This window comes from Eschscholzia californica, unplaced genomic scaffold (genome assembly GCF_041429995.1).
Source record: "Eschscholzia californica isolate CP2 unplaced genomic scaffold, dmEscCali1.0.p SCAF_3, whole genome shotgun sequence".
NCBI lineage: Eukaryota > Viridiplantae > Streptophyta > Magnoliopsida > Ranunculales > Papaveraceae > Eschscholzia > Eschscholzia californica.
This window is the reverse complement of record NW_028238420.1, coordinates 10,527,334-10,546,447: the sequence shown is the minus strand read 5'-3', so window position 1 is coordinate 10,546,447 and position 19,114 is coordinate 10,527,334. Positions and strand designations below refer to the sequence as shown.

At 37.1% G+C, this 19,114-nt stretch overlaps 2 protein-coding genes across 4 annotated transcripts; both read right to left on the bottom strand.

The window, feature by feature from the left end:
• Positions 1-3,364: 3,364 nt before the first annotated feature.
• LOC147548332 (coatomer subunit zeta-1-like) lies at positions 3,365-11,774 on the bottom strand. Its single transcript, XM_086668892.1, has 6 exons — positions 11,618-11,774; positions 10,608-10,767; positions 9,289-9,436; positions 9,124-9,201; positions 3,842-3,926; positions 3,365-3,676 (listed from the first exon to the last, which is right to left on the bottom strand). The coding sequence occupies exons 1-6, from the start codon at positions 11,618-11,620 to the stop codon at positions 3,614-3,616; spliced, it is 537 nt and encodes a 178-aa protein (XP_086525018.1). The 5' UTR covers positions 11,621-11,774; the 3' UTR covers positions 3,365-3,613.
• Positions 11,775-13,279: 1,505 nt separating this feature from the next.
• Positions 13,280-17,403, bottom strand: CYCJ18 (cyclin J18). 3 transcript variants are annotated; one of them, XM_086668890.1, is made up of 11 exons: positions 16,927-17,403; positions 16,766-16,851; positions 16,393-16,474; positions 16,235-16,314; positions 15,710-15,809; positions 15,530-15,628; positions 15,428-15,445; positions 15,295-15,365; positions 14,817-14,943; positions 14,643-14,703; positions 13,280-13,644 (listed from the first exon to the last, which is right to left on the bottom strand). In XM_086668890.1, the coding sequence occupies exons 3-11, from the start codon at positions 16,444-16,446 to the stop codon at positions 13,553-13,555; spliced, it is 702 nt and encodes a 233-aa protein (XP_086525016.1). In that variant the 5' UTR covers positions 16,447-16,474; positions 16,766-16,851; positions 16,927-17,403; the 3' UTR covers positions 13,280-13,552. The 3 variants fall into 3 exon arrangements, 2 of the variants coding, with proteins under 2 accessions (XP_086525016.1, XP_086525017.1); XM_086668891.1 differs by having other exon boundaries at positions 16,393-16,468; XR_015237532.1 differs by having other exon boundaries at positions 13,558-13,644; positions 14,643-14,714.
• Positions 17,404-19,114: the final 1,711 nt, after the last annotated feature.

Genomic DNA, 19,114 nt, shown 5'->3' with positions numbered 1-19,114 from the left:
TGTGGTTTGGAAAACTCGAGATTCCTTTCTTTAACGAAAAACACATTTGATCTTTTTCGCATTTTTTCTCTATAAATTTTTTATTTGAGCTTATGTTAAAAACTATGTGAAATAATTAGGGATAACGTACGAAAATTTCTTAAAACATGTAGTTTTTCTTCCAGATATATTTTAGAATTTTGTTAACTCTTTTATTGCGTCTAACACGACTTATATATTTCCTTGAAGATTTTCTCGCCCAGGAATTTGAGTTTGTCTAGAATAAAATCTTGGAACAATTTTGTATTTTTCAGCAAATTTCCATTATGCTTCTGGTATATCAAGGTGTCTCTGACTTTATAATATTTTATTTTCTTACAACCTTGAAGATGTTGTTTTGTGCAAGAACATTTTACTAAATATTTTATTATTTCTTTCAGATGTTGTTCCACTGGTTATGGATCGAGATCACTTTATCTTTATCTTGTCTTGATTAAGGCAGAGTCTTCGTTGAAGTAGGGAACTTCCTTTCTCTGAGTTATAAAGAAATAGACAATAATAGGATTCTGACTTATCAATAATCCTTCTTTCAGATTATCCGAGATAGACAAAAAGACTGGAGTCGAGGCGAGAATAAATTCTCTTTCCTTAAGACATTTTACACCTCCATAACAGTACCAACAGTTAGGGTGTATGCCTTCGGGATAAAACGACTATTCTTTCAGAGTTTAAGACGGTTCTTCTATATTCTGAAAGCAGACGAACCTTCGTAAATAATATGAGCTCTTGGACTGAGGTTAATGGATTTTCTAGACACTTGAACGTCATAACTTCACTTTGTACTTCTCTCTTCGGAATTCCAGACACACTAGAATGTATCTAAAATCAAAATTATATTCCTGCCACACCAGAATAGTGATTTCAGAAGAGAAGAGAAGAAGAGAATAAACAGGATTCATTCGGAATTTTCTTTCTTCAGAATTCTAGATATACTAGAAAATTTCTAAGATCAAAGTTATATTCCAGACACACCAAAATACCGATCTTAGAAGAGAAGAAAAGAAGATAATAAATTTGATGCATGTGTCTTTTGGGGTTAAGGGACACAACTATTCAAAATGGAGGACTAAATCTAAAGTTTCGGACCAAATCAAAGTCGGTTGGGTTTTAGACCGTCAAATCTTGCTACAAAGCTCGGAAGGAACGCGCACCCTTAGATGCATCCCGAAGCGTGCCCACAATATGGGTAAGGTGGCGGTTGGATGAAACTTTGTCGAAATCTCGAAGCTAGCCCGACACAGAGTTATCGCTAGTCGTTGGATCTCGCAGATCCAATGCTTCTGGATTGTGCCCGAAGTTGGCCCGAAGGTCCTCACGCTCACGCTCGACCAACGGATCTTGCGAAATCCCGCGGCACGAACGCGAGCCGTCCAAATCAGGACGTGCTTGCTTCGCGCAAATGGCCCCCAAATTGACTTGTCCATTTTGATGTTTTAGTCCGTAACTTAACCGAACTACGTGCAAACTTCAAACTTGAATTTCTCATTCATCCGGGATCGTATTCGTGTGATTCTTGGCTCTAAGTTTAAGGGCTCGACGAGACGAACGCAATGGCACATTCTGTTTCTGAGTTTGACGAGTCGGGTCGAGCCAAAATCGTTTCTGATTCCAACATTGGATACCCCTTTTTATTCAAGTCGACTTTGTTTGGGTCATATCTTCAAAGATTTTCCTACTTTTGGAACATCTCGTATTGTCTGACATGACAAGACTGGTTTTGTGGCAGCACCTAAAATTCTCATTGTGCAACAAACATAACATTTTTAACTTTCTTTTAAATTTGTTGTGATTCTTGAAAAAAAATCCAAAGAACTATAAAGATTTTCAAAGTTATTACCCCAAGTTAGATTTGTTTTCACTTAACTATGTGTTTATTGTTCCCAGTGCTCCAGCACCACCATACAACTGTCACATTCACAGTCTACCATCATACTTATATATATATATATACAATGTCGAGTAAATATTAACCAGGTTATGTCGAGTAAATATTGTACAAATGGATCATATTATTAATCAGGTTATGTCGAGTAAATATTAACGGGTGGGATCTCGGATAGGGCTTTAAAATCCGAGACCAACCCGTTTATTTCACCGGGTCGGTAGGGCTAAACCCGTCTAACGGACTCGGACGGATTTTGGATTTTCATACTTGTTTTCCATCCCCAGTGCTCCTCTAAGAGAATTCTGGATATAATAAGTTGGAAATCAAATGAAATACTGTAGTAGATTGCATCTTATATAATGTGTTGTTTTTTCTTTGAGAAATGGGTCTTCTTCTTATACAATTCTCCTCCCTTCTTAAGCATACAAATCAAGGTGTTTGATTTTTCTTTCACAATCAAACAAAAATATTCACTCTTTCAACAAAAAATAAAACAAAAATATTCTCTTCTCATTCGATTGTCCAGGGAGGGGGATCAATAAAATTGTCTCCAAAAACAATTCCCCCAGAAAATAAAGAAGTTCCTAATTCTGCTTATATAATAATATGGAGGACATCAAATAAATTGCAAAATCTTGCATGAAAGCCAGTTACTAGAATCATGCATCATGAATAATGCTTTAACGACTTTAAAAGAAGATGATAAATGTAGTTCTACATATTTTGTTAAGAGGACTTAATCTACATCTCCAAATAATAGCAATTTGAGTCAGAAACCACTTTGAAACTAATAGAATCACCAAAAATTGAGATTATAGAACCTTATGCCCACCAGACTCTCGTAAAGATATATGAGATGCAACTCTCTTAAATGCTTCTTGGCTTTGGAAGTGCATTTTCAAAAATCAAAACGAGATTGATGCTCTTACACAATAGGAAAATCGCGGATAGTAACCGAGTCAGTATCGGGAACCACTCATGGATCATAACCGAGTCAGTATCGGGGACCACTCATGGATTCCAACAGTCTGAGCATTAGGGCAACCTGGTCAAGATTATCGTTATGTTATAATCTCACAGTTGCTTCACCCAAACAAAACTTGAAATCAGCAAGCTATACATCTCCAGTTTCCTCGAGAGATTCATAATCTTATCCAGGCCAGCAAGCTATACATCTCCAGTTTCCTCGAGAGATTCATAGTCTTATCCAGGCCATACCTACTTGATCTTCGGCTCCTGATGGTCTATTCATGTTGGCGTCAATGTACAAACACTTGACAAGTACTACCTTACCCACTCAAATAGTTGAAGCAGGAAAGAAAACAAGCTTGGAAGAAAATTGGAGCCTCAGAGTTCCCCAAAGAACCAAGACATTTCAGATCTGACTTCTTAAAAGAAAAATGGACACTACAATCTATCATTCTAACAAGTAAAACGGGATTCAGACTCAAAAAGATAAACTATCTTAACTTCTTATACGGTCTCGCTTGTTACAATCCTACTCTCGAGTAGCCAAAAGTGATAAATATATATAGTTCAAAGTTCAAACATGAAATGCTTAAAGACATGAAATAGTATGATCAACAAGAAATCCGACAGTAACGCAACTATGGCAGTTAACATACTAGCTGAATTATTATTAAAAAAAATTGCTTTACTTCTTCATGTTCTTATTCCTCCTAATATCATTCATCCACTAAGGAGAGATCTTGTTAGATGTTCCCGTGCAGTAGCTAATGCTTGACTTATAGTCTGCAAAACAGATTTCATACATTAGAAACATTAATCATGTCCATCTCGGAAATCCCATAATTAATTAACAACTAAAGGAACCCACTAAGAAAATCAAAGAGGGCACATTTAAGAAAACTAGAAATTCTCAAAAGATTGCTGGATTAGCATGAAGAATGTAAGGACCTGCTCAGATAAGGATGCTGCATTTTCGCCACCATTGGAAGCAACTTTACCAGCAATAACGCTTGCTTCATTATCAAGAATGTTCCTGTACGAAAGAAAAATATACCCATAAATTATTACGTCATGATAAATTCCAACAAATCAACAGATTTACTTCATGAAGTTCTAATGTTAATCAAGAAAACAAACAAATCAAGTAAAAGGACAAAAACACAAAGAGGTTCACTTACAATCTATGTTCTACCAGGCAGACCTAAAGCTAACCTTGAAGTGCCTGAACCAAAACATGCACTGCTACGCATGTAATGCACATTCTTGAAAAACTTACTAACAGAAACTTCTAATGCATACATAAAAATTTAAAAGAAGTTTTAGACCCTTATCTTTTAATGTAGTTATCCATTTCCCTAAGGTCTCTACTTTGTTCGGCTTTAATGCCAGCTCTTTTTGTTTTGGAATTGCTTTAGGAGGTTTTAACTAGCTACCCTTTGAATACATATCCAAGTAGAACGGGGGTGCTGCTTTGTTGTGGGTAAAGGCCTAGGTTGTTTAATAAGAAAATACTTGTATGAACTGAAAAATGTTTAGTCTTTCTTTGATTACATCGGACAAAGTGTTACTTGATTCTTGAGATTGACCACCTTCATCTTTTTTTTTTTTTTTTTTGAAACTTGATTGAATTCATGGAGGAAAAAATATACAAGAGAAAGAACAGGAAAAAAGAATGATAAAAAAGAACGACAGACCGGGGGAGTATTAACGTTGCATATTAGCTAACTATATCCCCCCAATTCGAAACAAAATCAAAATAGGAGTAGGGTTTAGCCCATCCAATATGTCTACTCCAGGAAAATAGAATTCCTAGGACGTCTTCCTTCTCCACTTCCATACTCTTAATCGAGTCCTTAAAAATCCCATCGTTTCTAGCCTTCCATATAGACCAGCACACAGCGTATGGGACGAGGTGCCAAAGTTCCCTCTTCTCTTTCTTAATAGGAACCGTGCCCCATTGCTCTAGGACTAGGTCGATGGATCTTGGAGCGCACCAAGAGAACTCTCGATCTCCAGTAAAGAAATTCCACAATATAGACGCTTTCCCACAGTGGATGAATAGGTGGCTGATGGACTCCTCACTTTGATTACATCTACTACACCTGTTGGGAATCATCATCCCTCTCTTCCGGAGATTATCCGTGGTAGGCAATTTTCCCAACACAGCAGCCCACACCACAAAGCTGACCCTGGGAGGAATAAACTTCGACCATAAAGCTCTGAATTCGAATTGAAAGCTTGGGCGAACTGCTTGCAAATGAATTCGAGAGTAACAATTCTTCACCGAGAAAGCCTCCTCCTCTCTTCTGGACAATATCTTCATATCTTCAACACCTTGAACTGGTTTATACTTCTCCAAAATCAGAAGGAGGTCCGAAAATACACCCACCTCCCAGTCGTTAAGGTTTCTCCGGAGCCTAACGTTCCACACACCGAGGATCCAGTTGAAATGATCAAAAACCGACCCGTCTCTGAACAAGGAAATGGAGTATATATCCGGGAATCTATCCTTTAGGGGAGTCTGACAGCACCAAACATCCTCCCAAAAGCTAGTAAGAGCTCCATCTCCTAACTTCCACTTAGTAATAGAATCAAAGTTTTTAGCTCTAGCTACTATCCCTTTCCAAACTCCACAGCCGTACGCTACTTTGATCCGATGTTGTTTCCACCCTCCCTTACTACTTCCATATTTCTCATCTATAATGCCTCTCCAAAGAGAAGACTTTTCCATAGCGTATCTCGACAACCATTTGGATAATAGCGCATCGTTCATAGCTTTCAGGTTTTTAATCCCCAGCCCACCATCTTCTAATTCGCCACAAATGAAGCCCCAAGCGACCCAATGGATTCTCTTGGTGTTCTCTTTGTCATGCCAAAGGAAATCGCACATTTTTCTGTCGATAACTTTAAGAACCGAAACGGGCATACTGAAAAGAGAAAGATAGTAAAGGGGGAGAGCTGATAGGACCGACCGAATAAGAGTGAGCTTCCCCCCTTTGGACAGCACTTTAGATTTCCACGCAGACAGCTTCCGATTGATCTTTTCCACCACTGGGTCCCAAATAGCCTTACTCTTATAATCTTTACCTAAAGGAAGGCCTAAGTAGTTGGACGGGAGAGTTCCAACCACGCACCCAAGACTATCGATACAAGCCGAAATAGACACATCCGAGAGTACTGGGAGAATCACTGACTTGGAGTAGTTGACTTTCAGCCCTGATGCAAGTTCAAACCAGATCAGAAAATCTTTCAGTCGTGTGATCTGGGATGTGGAGTCGTCCAGGAAGAATAAAGTATCGTCTGCAAACTGAAGGTGGTTCACCCATGTCCCCTGATCTGCCACTTTGAATCCCTTTACCCAACTCTTACTCTCTGCCACCCGAAGGCAATAACTAAGAGATTCAGCAACCAAGAGGAAGAGAAGGGGAGATAGCGGGTCTCCCTGCCTAATACCTCTCGAGCTTTGAAAGGGTCTTGTAGGACTACCGTTAACAAGGATAGAAAAGGAAGCCGAACTAACACACCCGAATATCCAAGACCTCCATTTGTATCCGAAGCCCATTTTCTCTAGAATCTGGTACAGATAGTCCCATGACACCCTGTCGTATGCTTTTTCTAGATCGATTTTAACAACCAGCCCTTGCCTGCCTTGCTTTCTCCTTGAATCTATAAGCTCATTGGCTATTAAAATCCCATCAAGGATCTGCCTTCCAGCCACGAAAGCTCCCTGGAAGGGTGAAATAATCTCATCCATGACCACCTTCAACCTCGAGGCCAGCACTTTGGAAATAATCTTATATGTCCCATTGACTAGACTGATAGGTCTGAAGTCGGAGAACGAAGAAGCATTGTCTTTCTTAGGGATTAGTACTACAAAAGTATGATTTAACCTCCAGTTCAAAAGGGCTGTGGACAAAAATTCTCTAACCATAAACATAAAATCTTCTTTGATTACCTCCCAACTTCTAATATAGAAACTCAGAGGAAACCCATCTGGACCGGGTGCCTTGTCACTGGCTAAATCCTTCATAGCTTTCTTAACCTCCTCTTCCTTTACTTCTGCTTCCAAGAAGCTATTGAGGTCGGGTCTGATAGTAGGAAGATGCATATTATCGATGGACGGCCTCCAATATCTATTCTCCGAATAAAGCGAGCTGAAGTGATCAATGGCTGCTGCTTCGATCTTATCCTCTTCAGAAATACTGACCCCTTTATGCTCTATCTTGCTGATCTTATTAGACCTAGCCCCGCAGTTAATGATTTTGTGGAAGTAAGCTGAGTTTCTATCCCCTGCCTGGAGCCACTGGACCCTGGATTTCTGCCTTAGACTTATTTCCTCTAGATTGAGAATCTTATTCAGCTCCAACCTAGCCACTTTCCGATCTTCGAACTCCTTCTTGGACAAATTGGTACCCTCCTCTTCCTTGTCCCAATCTACTATTTTCTGTTGTAAGCACTTCTTCCTCTCGTTCATTCTGCGAAATTTATCCTTAGACCAGATCTTAAGATTTTCCTTTATAAATTGAAGCTTTCTCCATAGAATCTCACTGAAAGACCCTGCAAAAACTATCTCATTCCACCATACTTTGATGTTGTCCAAGAAGTCCTCCTCTAACATCCAAATCTCTTCGAGGCGAAAAGGTGGAGGCTTGTGTATGTTAGGCTCTGACTTAAGGAGAATAGGGGAGTGATCCGAAACTAGCCTAGGAAGAATTATCTGCTCCACCATAGGGTATTGCTCCTCCCACCCAGCACTGACCAAAAACCTATCTAACATACTCATAGATGGGACTTCCTGGTTACTAGACCAAGTGAAGTCTGCTCCGTTCTTCGGAAGGTCGAGTAATCCGTGACTCGAAATCCAATTTTCAAAATCTCTCATACTCTTAGTGATTTTGACACCATTCCTTTTCTCATGAATATAATGAACCACATTGAAGTCACCGCCGACACACCATGGAAGGTCCCATTTCGAAGCCACCTCGTTTAAGTCTAGCCATAAATCCTGTCTCAACTCTTTCTTACAAGGACCATACACACCAGAGAAGATCCATGTAAATCCACCCTTAACATTACGAATGACTAAATTAACCGAGAATAAGCCAACAAACTTATCCACTAAAACAAAATCATCGGAATTCCAGATACATAATATGCCCCCAGACGCACCATTAGAAGGTTTATCAACCCACTCATGGTTGCCCCGACCCCATAAGGACCTAACCAAAAAGGGAGACATACACGAAATTTTGGTTTCCTGAATACAAACAAAAGACACAGACTTATCTTTGATAATATTACGAACTGCATTATGCTTCGCTGGGTGCCCTAGACCGCGAATATTCCAGCTAATCAGGTTTAAAGACATGGGAACTTATCTTCCCCTTCATACTTGCTTGCTCTAGGTTTCAATTTCTTCTTCATTGGAACAGCCAAGTTCCACTCCAAATACTTAAGCTCTCTATAGAAACCAGTAACTCTCTTCTTTTTACCTCCAGACCACCTTCATCTTAAAATCCATATTTGAAGAGATAATGGTCTAGGACATGTATCAACGCTACCAAAATTGTAATTCCTACGAAGTTTGAGTATTTAAGAGTGCTCATACATCATAGCAGCACTTTTAAGACTAAGTTAAGAAAGAATCCGTGCAGGGTAAAACTACAGATAGAAAACAAAGCAGTACATTATACAATAGCTGTAACCTAGAAAGATAATCAAGTATTCTTACATTGACCAAAACTACGACATCTGAAGAGACAGACTCCATTTTTAGTTCGTAAGAAAATATGACCAAAAGGACAAGATTAGACAGTAAGAATTCCTCTATAGACAATCCACTATATTCTGCAAGTCATAGTGGAGCAAAATTTGCATGCAACACCCATTGAAAGGTATACCAGAGGATGAAAATAACTGGATTACCTTTAGAGTGGTAGCACGAAAAAAAAAAGCTCACCAAAATAGTGATATATCTCAAAAAAGTTTAGCAGTAATTCTTTCACATATGTATGAGGCAGCAATTAAATAATGAAGCAAAACACTGACATGGAAAAGCATGGCAACTAATACTTTCACATATGTATGAGGCAGCCACTAATTAGTATAGCAAGACACTCACAGGGAAGGCATGTCAACTAACTCTTTCACATATTATAAGATATCGTACTATCATAGACATTAACTACATCTTGATAACCACTGCGTGTGAAAAAAGAGATTGTACATACCCTCCATCAACAATCTCATCGAGGCATAGAAGGATAAGATCTAGGTTTTCCAGTGCCGTCATTTTGTCCATATTGTTCCTGGAAATACAAGAAAACAAGGCAGGTAAATTAGTAAGTGACTTTCTAATATTAAAGACATCTCTTTGAATATAAAGGTGGCAATACCTTAGGAGGAGAGCAACTGCATCAAAGAAAGCCTGAAGAACGGTAGCCAGTATGAGCTCATTCTCATTATCGCCACCAGTAACGAAGAAGTGCAGGTCTTGAATAAACTTATAAACGACAATATGGTTCTCAAACATCGCGATCTCCGCTGCAACAATGACATAGCATTACAGCAACACACTCAGCAAGCATCCAGAAGATAACCTTATAGTAATTTTGAAGAGAAGGAAACTACTATCATTATGGCATCTTCAATTCAATGCATATCTCTTTTGCTATGCGGCAGAAATGGACAGTTTGCCGACATTTCTCAACCAGGTATCAGATTATAACTAGAATTAGGAGAAGGGTTTTCCTCCACATGCCTCAACAAGGCTTCATGTTCCTGTCTCAGTTTTTTTAGCCAAAGAATGAAGACGAGTACTTCTAAAATAACTTTGTGTTGGGAAAAGTTCTAGTTGGATTTTTCTTATTTATTCAAGTGTATACCATTATAGTATCCTCTGTGTAGCATTTACAGCAAGAGTCAAATACCAAATTTTGCTCCTGAGGACTAGGAAAGAGTTCTTTATGTCTGCGCAACATGAGCTAGATGGGGATAGGTATCTGAAACCAGTTCAAAGCTTTGGAAACTGAGTGGTAAAGGCTAAAAAGGGAGCAGCACCACACATATCTTTGGCTAAAAAGGGAGCAGCACCACACATATCTTTGTATCGATATTGCTATATTATACCAAAAAACATTACATACAAGGTATATAAGGGACCTTAGAAATACCACGAGAAATTACATACAAGATGTACATACTACAGATAGAACCCTCATATTATACCACCGAAGTGACTGCAAGTTCTAGAACAAGTAATCCAATCCCATGCAAATATTTGAGTATCTAAAATGATAATATACTAAAAGAATCATCAAAGTTACCTAGAATGTTATCAATGCCCATTTCTCCTATAAAAACTGCACAAGTAGTATAAATGCCTTTGGGTATAAGCATATATACATCACAACAGTGCTACAAGAAATAATGTTACAGTTGTACCATGTGTGTTAATTTTTTTTCTAGACACTAACTCTCATGAATAAAATTCACCTCCCCTCCTATTTCTACTGGTCTCTAGTTACCTCACCTTTCCAATAAAAATATAGCACCTTCTCTTAGCCATTTGAGTTATTCTCCAGAGCAGGCCAGGCATAAAGAAAGGCACTGTTTTTCTCTAGGGAACTTGTTACGGCAAAAGGGTATCAAGAATACTTATTCAAGTAACAACAAAGAGGTGAAACTGGCAAGGAAAAGTATATGACAAGATCACCTTCTGTTCGAGCATTCGTCTTTTGTGTTTTAGTAAATATAGCTTTTTCAAAAGCTAACTTTGCACTGTTTGTCGGCCAGTCATCTGCGTAGTACTTGACAGCCACTCGCTTACCCTCTGAATCTAATAGAAGAATGTTCTTTATAACAGGAAGAGTATCCTGCATTGCGAAAAAATATACGAAATCAGATGAGTAAAGCTGAAGAGGATGAAATGATGACTTACTGTATTAATGCACTAATATATTACTATTACCCATTAAATACATGAATCCGTTAACATTTCTAAGTAATGCATATCAAGAGCTGATTTATGACTTTTATCCTCATGTTTATTAAACAATACGCACGAGTTAACAGTACCAACGAGGCAATGATTATCCTACAAGCTAACTAGTTCATCAACTACACAAGAGAAGGAAAATAAATTAGGTGTCATTTAGTTCGCAATTAAGAAAAACTTTTCCGAAAAACTAAATATAACAAACAAAATTATTTTCCGAACACACAATAGTTTTTCATGTTTGACAAGAAGTAAGCAAAACAAACATGAAATTTAGAAATGAAATGTCATTTGTACTGTTCTCCCACAAGTCATGTTTAGATTTCAAAGACATATAAATTACCACGAATAAAAATTATATTTTTCACAAAACAAGATCAAATCAAAACTCCACTTATTTACTTATGCTTCCATTTTATTTTCTTACTGTGTGTAAAAAAGATGCTATTAGATCAAACCCAATTGAGTTACAGAACAAATCAATAATATTGCCCTAATTTCAATCAATTCCATTTCCATGCTTAGTCAAATGAGATCACATAAATCTGTTGAAGAATGAAACAATTGAACTTTCTTATCACTGGATCTTCTATTTACCAAACCCTAACCAAATTATCTACATTAATTAGTTAAATCAGAAGAGATCTCGCTCTACTTCTTTCAATTAACGAACTACAGAAAATAGCAAAAAGTGATAGAGAGAAGAAAGAGAAAACGTGAGCAATTACCATGGAAATCGTCAGCGGAAATACAGATCGTTGGAGATAATCCGATCGCAAGATTTCCTCTTTCAAAATCCACTTGAAATTCTCTTTGATCAATTGTTTTTTTTCCTTCCAAACCCTAACCTTGCTGAAAAAATCGAACAGAAGAGAGAGAGAGAGTGAAAGTTTGGTTCTTTTTCTATTAATTATTAATTTATTATCACCAAATTTCAGTTTAGTCCTCAGGTTATCATCACGTTTCCAAATAACGCCTAAATTATACCAGATTGCGCATAAGCCCACTGAAATCAGCATTAGTTGCAGATTTAACCCCTATTTTGACTTGACCAAATGCAAAATGATTCTCATCAAAATTGAAAACTTGGGATGTTACGAATACATGTACGTCTCAGCCGCAAGTCGAGATGCTAAAAAATCCCAGACCTGTCTTAGGACGCATCTGGACGAAGTCTGAGCGCGTGCACAAACTTGGTGTGGGATGCGTCTCGGTTGCCCGAGACACATCTCCTAATTTTTTTTTTATTCAACTTCTAATTTTTAGAAAGATTATTATAAAAATTAAATTTGATTTTTGAACGAAATTAAAAAACCTTAACTTTTGAAAAACCTTTTCAAAGCAACTTGCGAAGTTCAATTTGAATCTCTTTCCAAAAATTCTTCTGAAATTCTTTGCAAATACTAAACAAAACCAATTTTAAACTAGTCAAGATTAGCTTAGGCAAGAGGCTATGACGTCAATGTTGGGTTATGGTATCACCTAATATTCTAAGTGGAATCTCAAATGTCTATAATCTCACCTAGGTTGCCCAAATCTCATGCCAAAACTAGCAATGACCTAGAAGCTAGAGAATTACCCGAATTCGCTTTTTCCTCATAATAGGTTTGCTTTCCTCAGACTAACTTGACTATATTTTCTGGAAGATCTAGAGCTCCCTTGTGCAACTCCTCTATTTGAGACACCCTAGTGATTGATTCGATTTTCTGCTTTTTTTTAGCTAGCTAGAACATACTTGAACAGTGAAGATAAGAACCCCCTTCTTTTTTTACTAGATAGATAGCTTGGGAATTGATCATTGTTTTTGTCTTCTGCCAGTGTAGCTAGAGAGGTAGAAGTTCTGAGAATTTTCCACAATATTTTTGTTTAAACCATGTTTTCTTATAAAAATACTTGTAAAGTCAGAATTCTATTTGAAATAGGATTTCATATATAGAACATAAATAGATCTACCAGTGTTCCTCTAAAATTTGGGATTCCCATATGGGAGTCTGCTGGGCCACATAGGGTTGGCCTTAGGATGGTACGGAGATATGCCCGACCATCCTTCAGCTCGGGCATTTGCCCGATTATCTTGGCCTTTATGATTTTTTATTTCATTTTTGTAATTATAATTTTTTTTGTCCACCTCATATTTCTTTCTCTCCTCCACTTCATGTTCTTCTCCTTCTTCAACTTACAGTCGTCGGCTAATAGAGTGAAAAGGGGTGGCAAAGAGAGAGAGAAAGAGATGGAAAGAGATAGGAAGTAGGTGCTTGTTATGGTGGTGGAAGGAGAAAGAAGAGTTAAAGAAAATTCGAAGTTACCAATTGACTACGTTCTTAGGTTGAAGGAGAATAAAGGCGAGGCTCGCAAGAGGGAAATAGAAGGTTTGACAAAGAACAAAACTATAATCACAAAAATGCCATAATGATATAAATTGAAGAAATATATTCATCTCATGTTGATGTCTAATCCATAAAAGAATAGAAAAATCTACTAATTATATTTATCAACATTGATGTGTAATCTACAAAAGAATAGAAAAACCTACTAGTGGAATGTTATACATGAATCAACCAACTGTTAAGGTTTAATGATGCAAATGGTGAACCATCTAGGTCTTATTTCCAAATATCACTCTCATCTAAATTCTTAATCAAAAGCCAATTCATTATGAGGTCTCAATTGCTGTTTGTATGCTTCAATACATGACAAAGAATGATTCTTACCAGTTTTCCAATATCTTCTTCATCGTAGGAACTCACAAATTTCACTGCAAAAACAGTCGACAACAAAACGAACAAAAAAAACTAAACTGGAGGAAGGATAATTTTTAAAAATAAATAGAAAATATCTGACAACTTCAAATTCTACAAGAGAAGTACGCTCCAATGCAGTAAGTTTCTCCCTTGTATATGAGCTCATTATTATTTTATGTCATTATGTAAATGTTATCAAATGGAGTCTATAAGTGACATTATATCCCTAAGAAAGCAAGGGGCAGGTTGCCTTTGTGGCTAGTGCCACACTTGGCATGGGAGTCAGGGAGGAGGGGAACTTCGTTGTAACAACAAATTATATGGAGAACAAGTGATAGAATCAATATATAGTCGAGAAGGGATAGCATGGCGCACTAGTATCTTACTAGTTAATCTAGATATAAAAGTGTCTATTGAATCTAAGGTAAAGTGCCTATAATTACATGAGAAGTCAATAAAACCAAGAGACTATTGTCTTTTTTCTATTGTCCGAACCTTACTCGTCTAAGTCTTGAATTGTCTGAAATTTTATCCTACGAAACTGACTTTTCTAGTCAAAAGCAAAATATACATTTTAAACGATTTCAGACAACAGACTCTTAATCTAGACTTATCTTATTATGTGAATGACCCATACAGGCTAAGAAAATAGCCCGAATCAGTCATTCTAACAAGTCTGACGTATGAATTCACAAAAAACAAACATTTTGAAATCTGTCAAGAATCAATTCGAAAACCCAAGTAAGAATTTAGACCAGCGTTTGAAAAGAAAACACAAACACCACCTAAATCTTGACGATCAATTCTCAATTTTCCTTCTTGCATAGTCATCCCATTAAATCTTCAAATTTTTGTGTGAAAATCATGTAGACGAATATAAGATTGACAAGCAACTTTGTCGAGTACCATGTGGTGTCTAATAGCATGTAAATTTACTTGATCGTTTACTAATGCCGTACCCGAGAAAAATGCAAGGAACTAAGTAAGAAACAGTTGACTAATGGAATCTTACCCCATGGAAGAAGAGGAAACTCTCGTTGTTGTTTAGGAACAGTGATAACATATGATGCAACCTGAATTAAGACTTCAAAGTTTCTTAATAAGCATTGTAAGTGCTGAAATGACAACAAACAAAAACATTATCTGCCAATTATTTGATAATACGTTGTATGGAATATGGATATACCAGAACAGCTGCAGCAAGAGAATGAGGAGAGCTATAAAGAACTGTTGTCTCCTCTGTTTCATAAAGAATATCCATTATATCCATACAGGCTTCAATGTTTACAAGTTCCCCAATACGTGCCAGTTCCCTGAGTTGGTCAATACCAACAAAACAATCAAAATAAAATAAACAGATCTTATATAAAAAAAAACGTCCGTTTTAAAATAAAAATGAAAAAATAATAACAATGTATTAACACTACACTAGGAGTGTTTTCGCCTGAATACTTGATTTAATTGAAAACCCATTGATTCTGAACAATTCACTGACGATATTGATTCTATTGAAAGAAACAGATACAAATCAAAACTATGTAATCATGGTAAGTGGTAACAACCAAATTGCAGCTTTCAGAGCATTCGACAATTTTGAAACTTCAACCACGTATATCATAGTTGACTGCACATGCTTGGTGCTTTATGGTATACGTAAATCTCACCTGAACTGAACAAGAAAGTCTTCTAGGAAAAGATAAGTAACATTTGAAGCACCGATCTCAAAATCAACCACCTGAAAAGGACTTAGTTGGACTTATTATATCGAAAGAACCCTCTTTATTGAAGATATTTTACCTGCATGAATACCACTTCCTGCAAAATACAGTAATTTTATCACCAACAAACAACTACGACAAAATAAACAGCAAAGAAAATGCAAAAAAGATTGCATCTTACCGCTTCAAAGAAGTCTCTTGCTGTAAAAACTTGTTCCGTGATAATCTCAGTCCCCAAAGACTTCAAACTTTTGACTGGTATAGGACTAGAGTCATTTATCTAAAGAACAAACAACTCAGTCACAAATACGAAGAGAACAACAAACTAACAGATTGTTAACAGGAAATTTTTGGAACCTACTTTACTTGATATCCAAATGGAAATGAGAGCAAATAGTTGCAAACTACATTGTCTCAATGGATTCAAAAGCCAATTATCAGCAAACTTCTCTTTCAAAACCCTAGTTTAATAAACTCAAAAAGGTCAGCATTTCATCATAATTAACATATACTACAAAAATGTTAGGGGAATAACTCCTAAATAACATCAAAAGAGCTCTGACCATATTCGGCTACTAAACTGTTTTAATTTCTTGTTATGCCCTAATATAATCAACTACCCATTTTGCCTAGTTGAATCATTTCATTTCGATACAACCACCTGTTTGGATTCAAGTCCACCAATGATGAAACATTTGTATGAATTATAACCATAAGAATGAATCAAGACATGCTTTAAACCTTTTAGGAGTCTCAGTAATCTGTGATTTCTTAAACACAAATTTCAAATCCTTCCTATTTGAAGTGAATTGACAAAGATATGGGGTAATAGTTACAAAATAAAAAACAAGTATAGGTAGTTAATTGTCGGTTCGAGAAATAGAACCTGGTATTAAGAGATGGTAGAAAGCGTTCAGCAAAGAGAGACAAAGCTGTGTATTTCACAATTGGAGAAACACCTAGTTGCTACAGTTCATTGTTAGGGGAAAATAACCAGGAAAATTAGAAACCGTAAAGAGAGAAAGTGTAGAGAGAGAGACTAACGAGAGAAGAGAGGATGAGGAATTCAAGAGCTGGAACTCGAAGGGGCGAGTACATCTCCTCTTGAATTTTCGAGCCACTACTCCTTTCAACAAGAAACCAGAAATCTTAAAACACAAATTTTTATAAAATCTAAAGCTAGACAAAAGACAAGTATCAACATACAAATATGATCGATATAATAACATAACTTCAAGAACAATAATTAAGTAGAAAGTAATACAATAAGAAGTATGGAGAAAGTCTGAAAAACAAATGTTTTGGCTAGTTGTGTATTCATATACTAAAACAAAATCAAACAGTCTTCCTAAACAAGAGATTCAAATGAAGAAACAAGATGATTTCAAATTTAACAAATAACCAAATTATCACTCACCTTCTTCTTTGGCTTTGAAGTTCTTCAATATCTTAAGTACAGCTCTTATCAAGTTTTAGGGTTTTGATCCCTTAATATTCTTAACCCTGGTTGAGCAGAAGATGATTTCAAATACACAAGATGATTTCAAATAAACAAATAATAACTCAAATATCACTCACCTTCTTTGATTTTGACGTTCAAATTTCAGATGAAGGAAAGATTTCGATGTTTTTGATTTCTCTATCTCCAGCTCTTATCCATTTTTAGGGTTTTGATTCCTAAAAATTTCTGTACTTGTTTGAGCAGAAGTCGTTCCCTTCTTTATCCCTGTCTGCAAACCTAGTTTTGTTCTGATTAGGGAGTATCAGTTTATCTCTCTTGATTACTCTCTCTCTCTCTCTCTCTCTCTCTCTCTCTCTCTCTCTCTCTCTCTCTCGCTCGATTGATTTCTCAGTTTCCCTCTCGAGAGATTTGTTTTCACTTTCTCTCTCTTTAGGCTCTCCGATAAGCTATGTCTCGTGGAGTCGTGGGGTAAAATGTGGGACACAAATGTCATTTTTGAAAAAGAATTTGGCGCAAAATTTTGAGCCACAAAATTCCCGCGTACATGTATATAGGGGGCAGTGGGATTGGGATTTGGAGAGACACTCGTGGGCAAATATTTCGTAGACATTTCAGGACATTGAGTTTGTAGATAAAATGTCTCGTTGACATTTCAAGATGTGGTAACATAGACAAAATGTCCTTGTGACATTTCAAGATATTAAGTTTATAGAAAAAAATTGTATTAAATATGTTTTTTTTTTAAACCAATGGAACAATTTCCATTAATAAGTGATTAAATCACAATGTTTACATGGATGAATTCTTATTTCTCTCCTCTGAAAGCTTCATGAGAGTTACATACCTTTAAATGCAAAGTGCCTCATGAAGAGAAAGAAATTGGACTAGACAGACTCAATAAAATGACCGTAAAAGTCGAAAAATGAAAGGATCCTAAAGATTACGGATGAAAAGACCCTAAAGGTCGCGAATGAAAAGACCCTAAAGGCCGTTAATACAATACTACTACTAAAATAACCACCCTAGTCTTCACCGGAAAAACCGTCTTCGTCACCGGAGAAAACTTGTTTCATCACGGAAAACCGTCTCCATCGCCGGAGAGCCGCCGCCATCTCCCGGAGAACCACCACCACAGAGGAAACGCCGCCAAAGCAACCCCCCACTGCCCCATCGCCGTCGTCATCGGAAAGCCGATTCTATCGCTGGAAAACCGCTGCCATAGCCGGGAAGGAAAACCGCCATTACTCAATGCCACATACCACACAGCCACACCAATCCGTTCATCAGCATCAACTCGGTTCTTTCCAGATTCCAATCATGACTGAACGAATGAAATTGATCATTGATTCCAGAAGGAAATCAATCACTGCTTCATAAAGAACATAAAGAAGAAGATGATTTAACTAACAACATCACCGTGGTCGAAGAATTCCTTCAACGAATACTCTTCTAGCAAGATGTGAACAAAAGATTAAAGATGGATTTATATAATCAATACTTTTGGATCTTCAAATATCATCTACTTTCTAATCAAGGATCCATTTTTCTAAGATGAACCGTAGGTTAAAAGATCAACAAAACCTTGAATTAATCCCTTATAACTAGGTAAATCTAAACTAAAAATTTGAAGCAAATCCAGTTCTTCTGTCCCCAAATTTGAAGCAAAATCAGTTCTTTTGTCCCCAAAAATTTGAAGCAAAACCATTACTACAAAGTTCCGATCAAAACTTCATGACGTTAAGAGCGACCCTAATCGATTGATGGAATATGGTGGAAGAAGGCTGCAGAAGAGAAGCCCTATTAATGGAGGGAAGACTAACAAACAATGAAAAAAGAGAGGAGAAGTATTAGAGAGAGAGAGACGGTTACGGAGAGGAGAGTTGGTTGTATTAAATATGTTATTATTATTAGTATTATTATTATAACATATTCCTGCCTAGCCCCTAAATTTATCAAATATTCTCATATGGCCTATTTTTCAGTTACCGTTAGCACAACGTTAACTAGTCATCACCTTCTCTCCTCTATCTCATCTTCTATCTCTGCCACTTCGTCGTCTTCACCGGCGAGAGTCGCTGGCCGGCAAATTTTCCGGTCGGCGACCTTCAAACATTAAAAAAAAAAATTTAATTTCTCTCTCCTCTCTCTCTTTATTTTTTTTCTTTTAAATCTCTCCTCTCTCTCTTTCTAAAAACTCCGGCGAAGGGGTTTCCCTTCGCCGGAGGGTCTGTTCACGAACAAATCTGTTCGTGAACAGCCCCTTCGCCGGAGTTTTGAGAGACCCTCTCTCTAGATCTGTTCTAG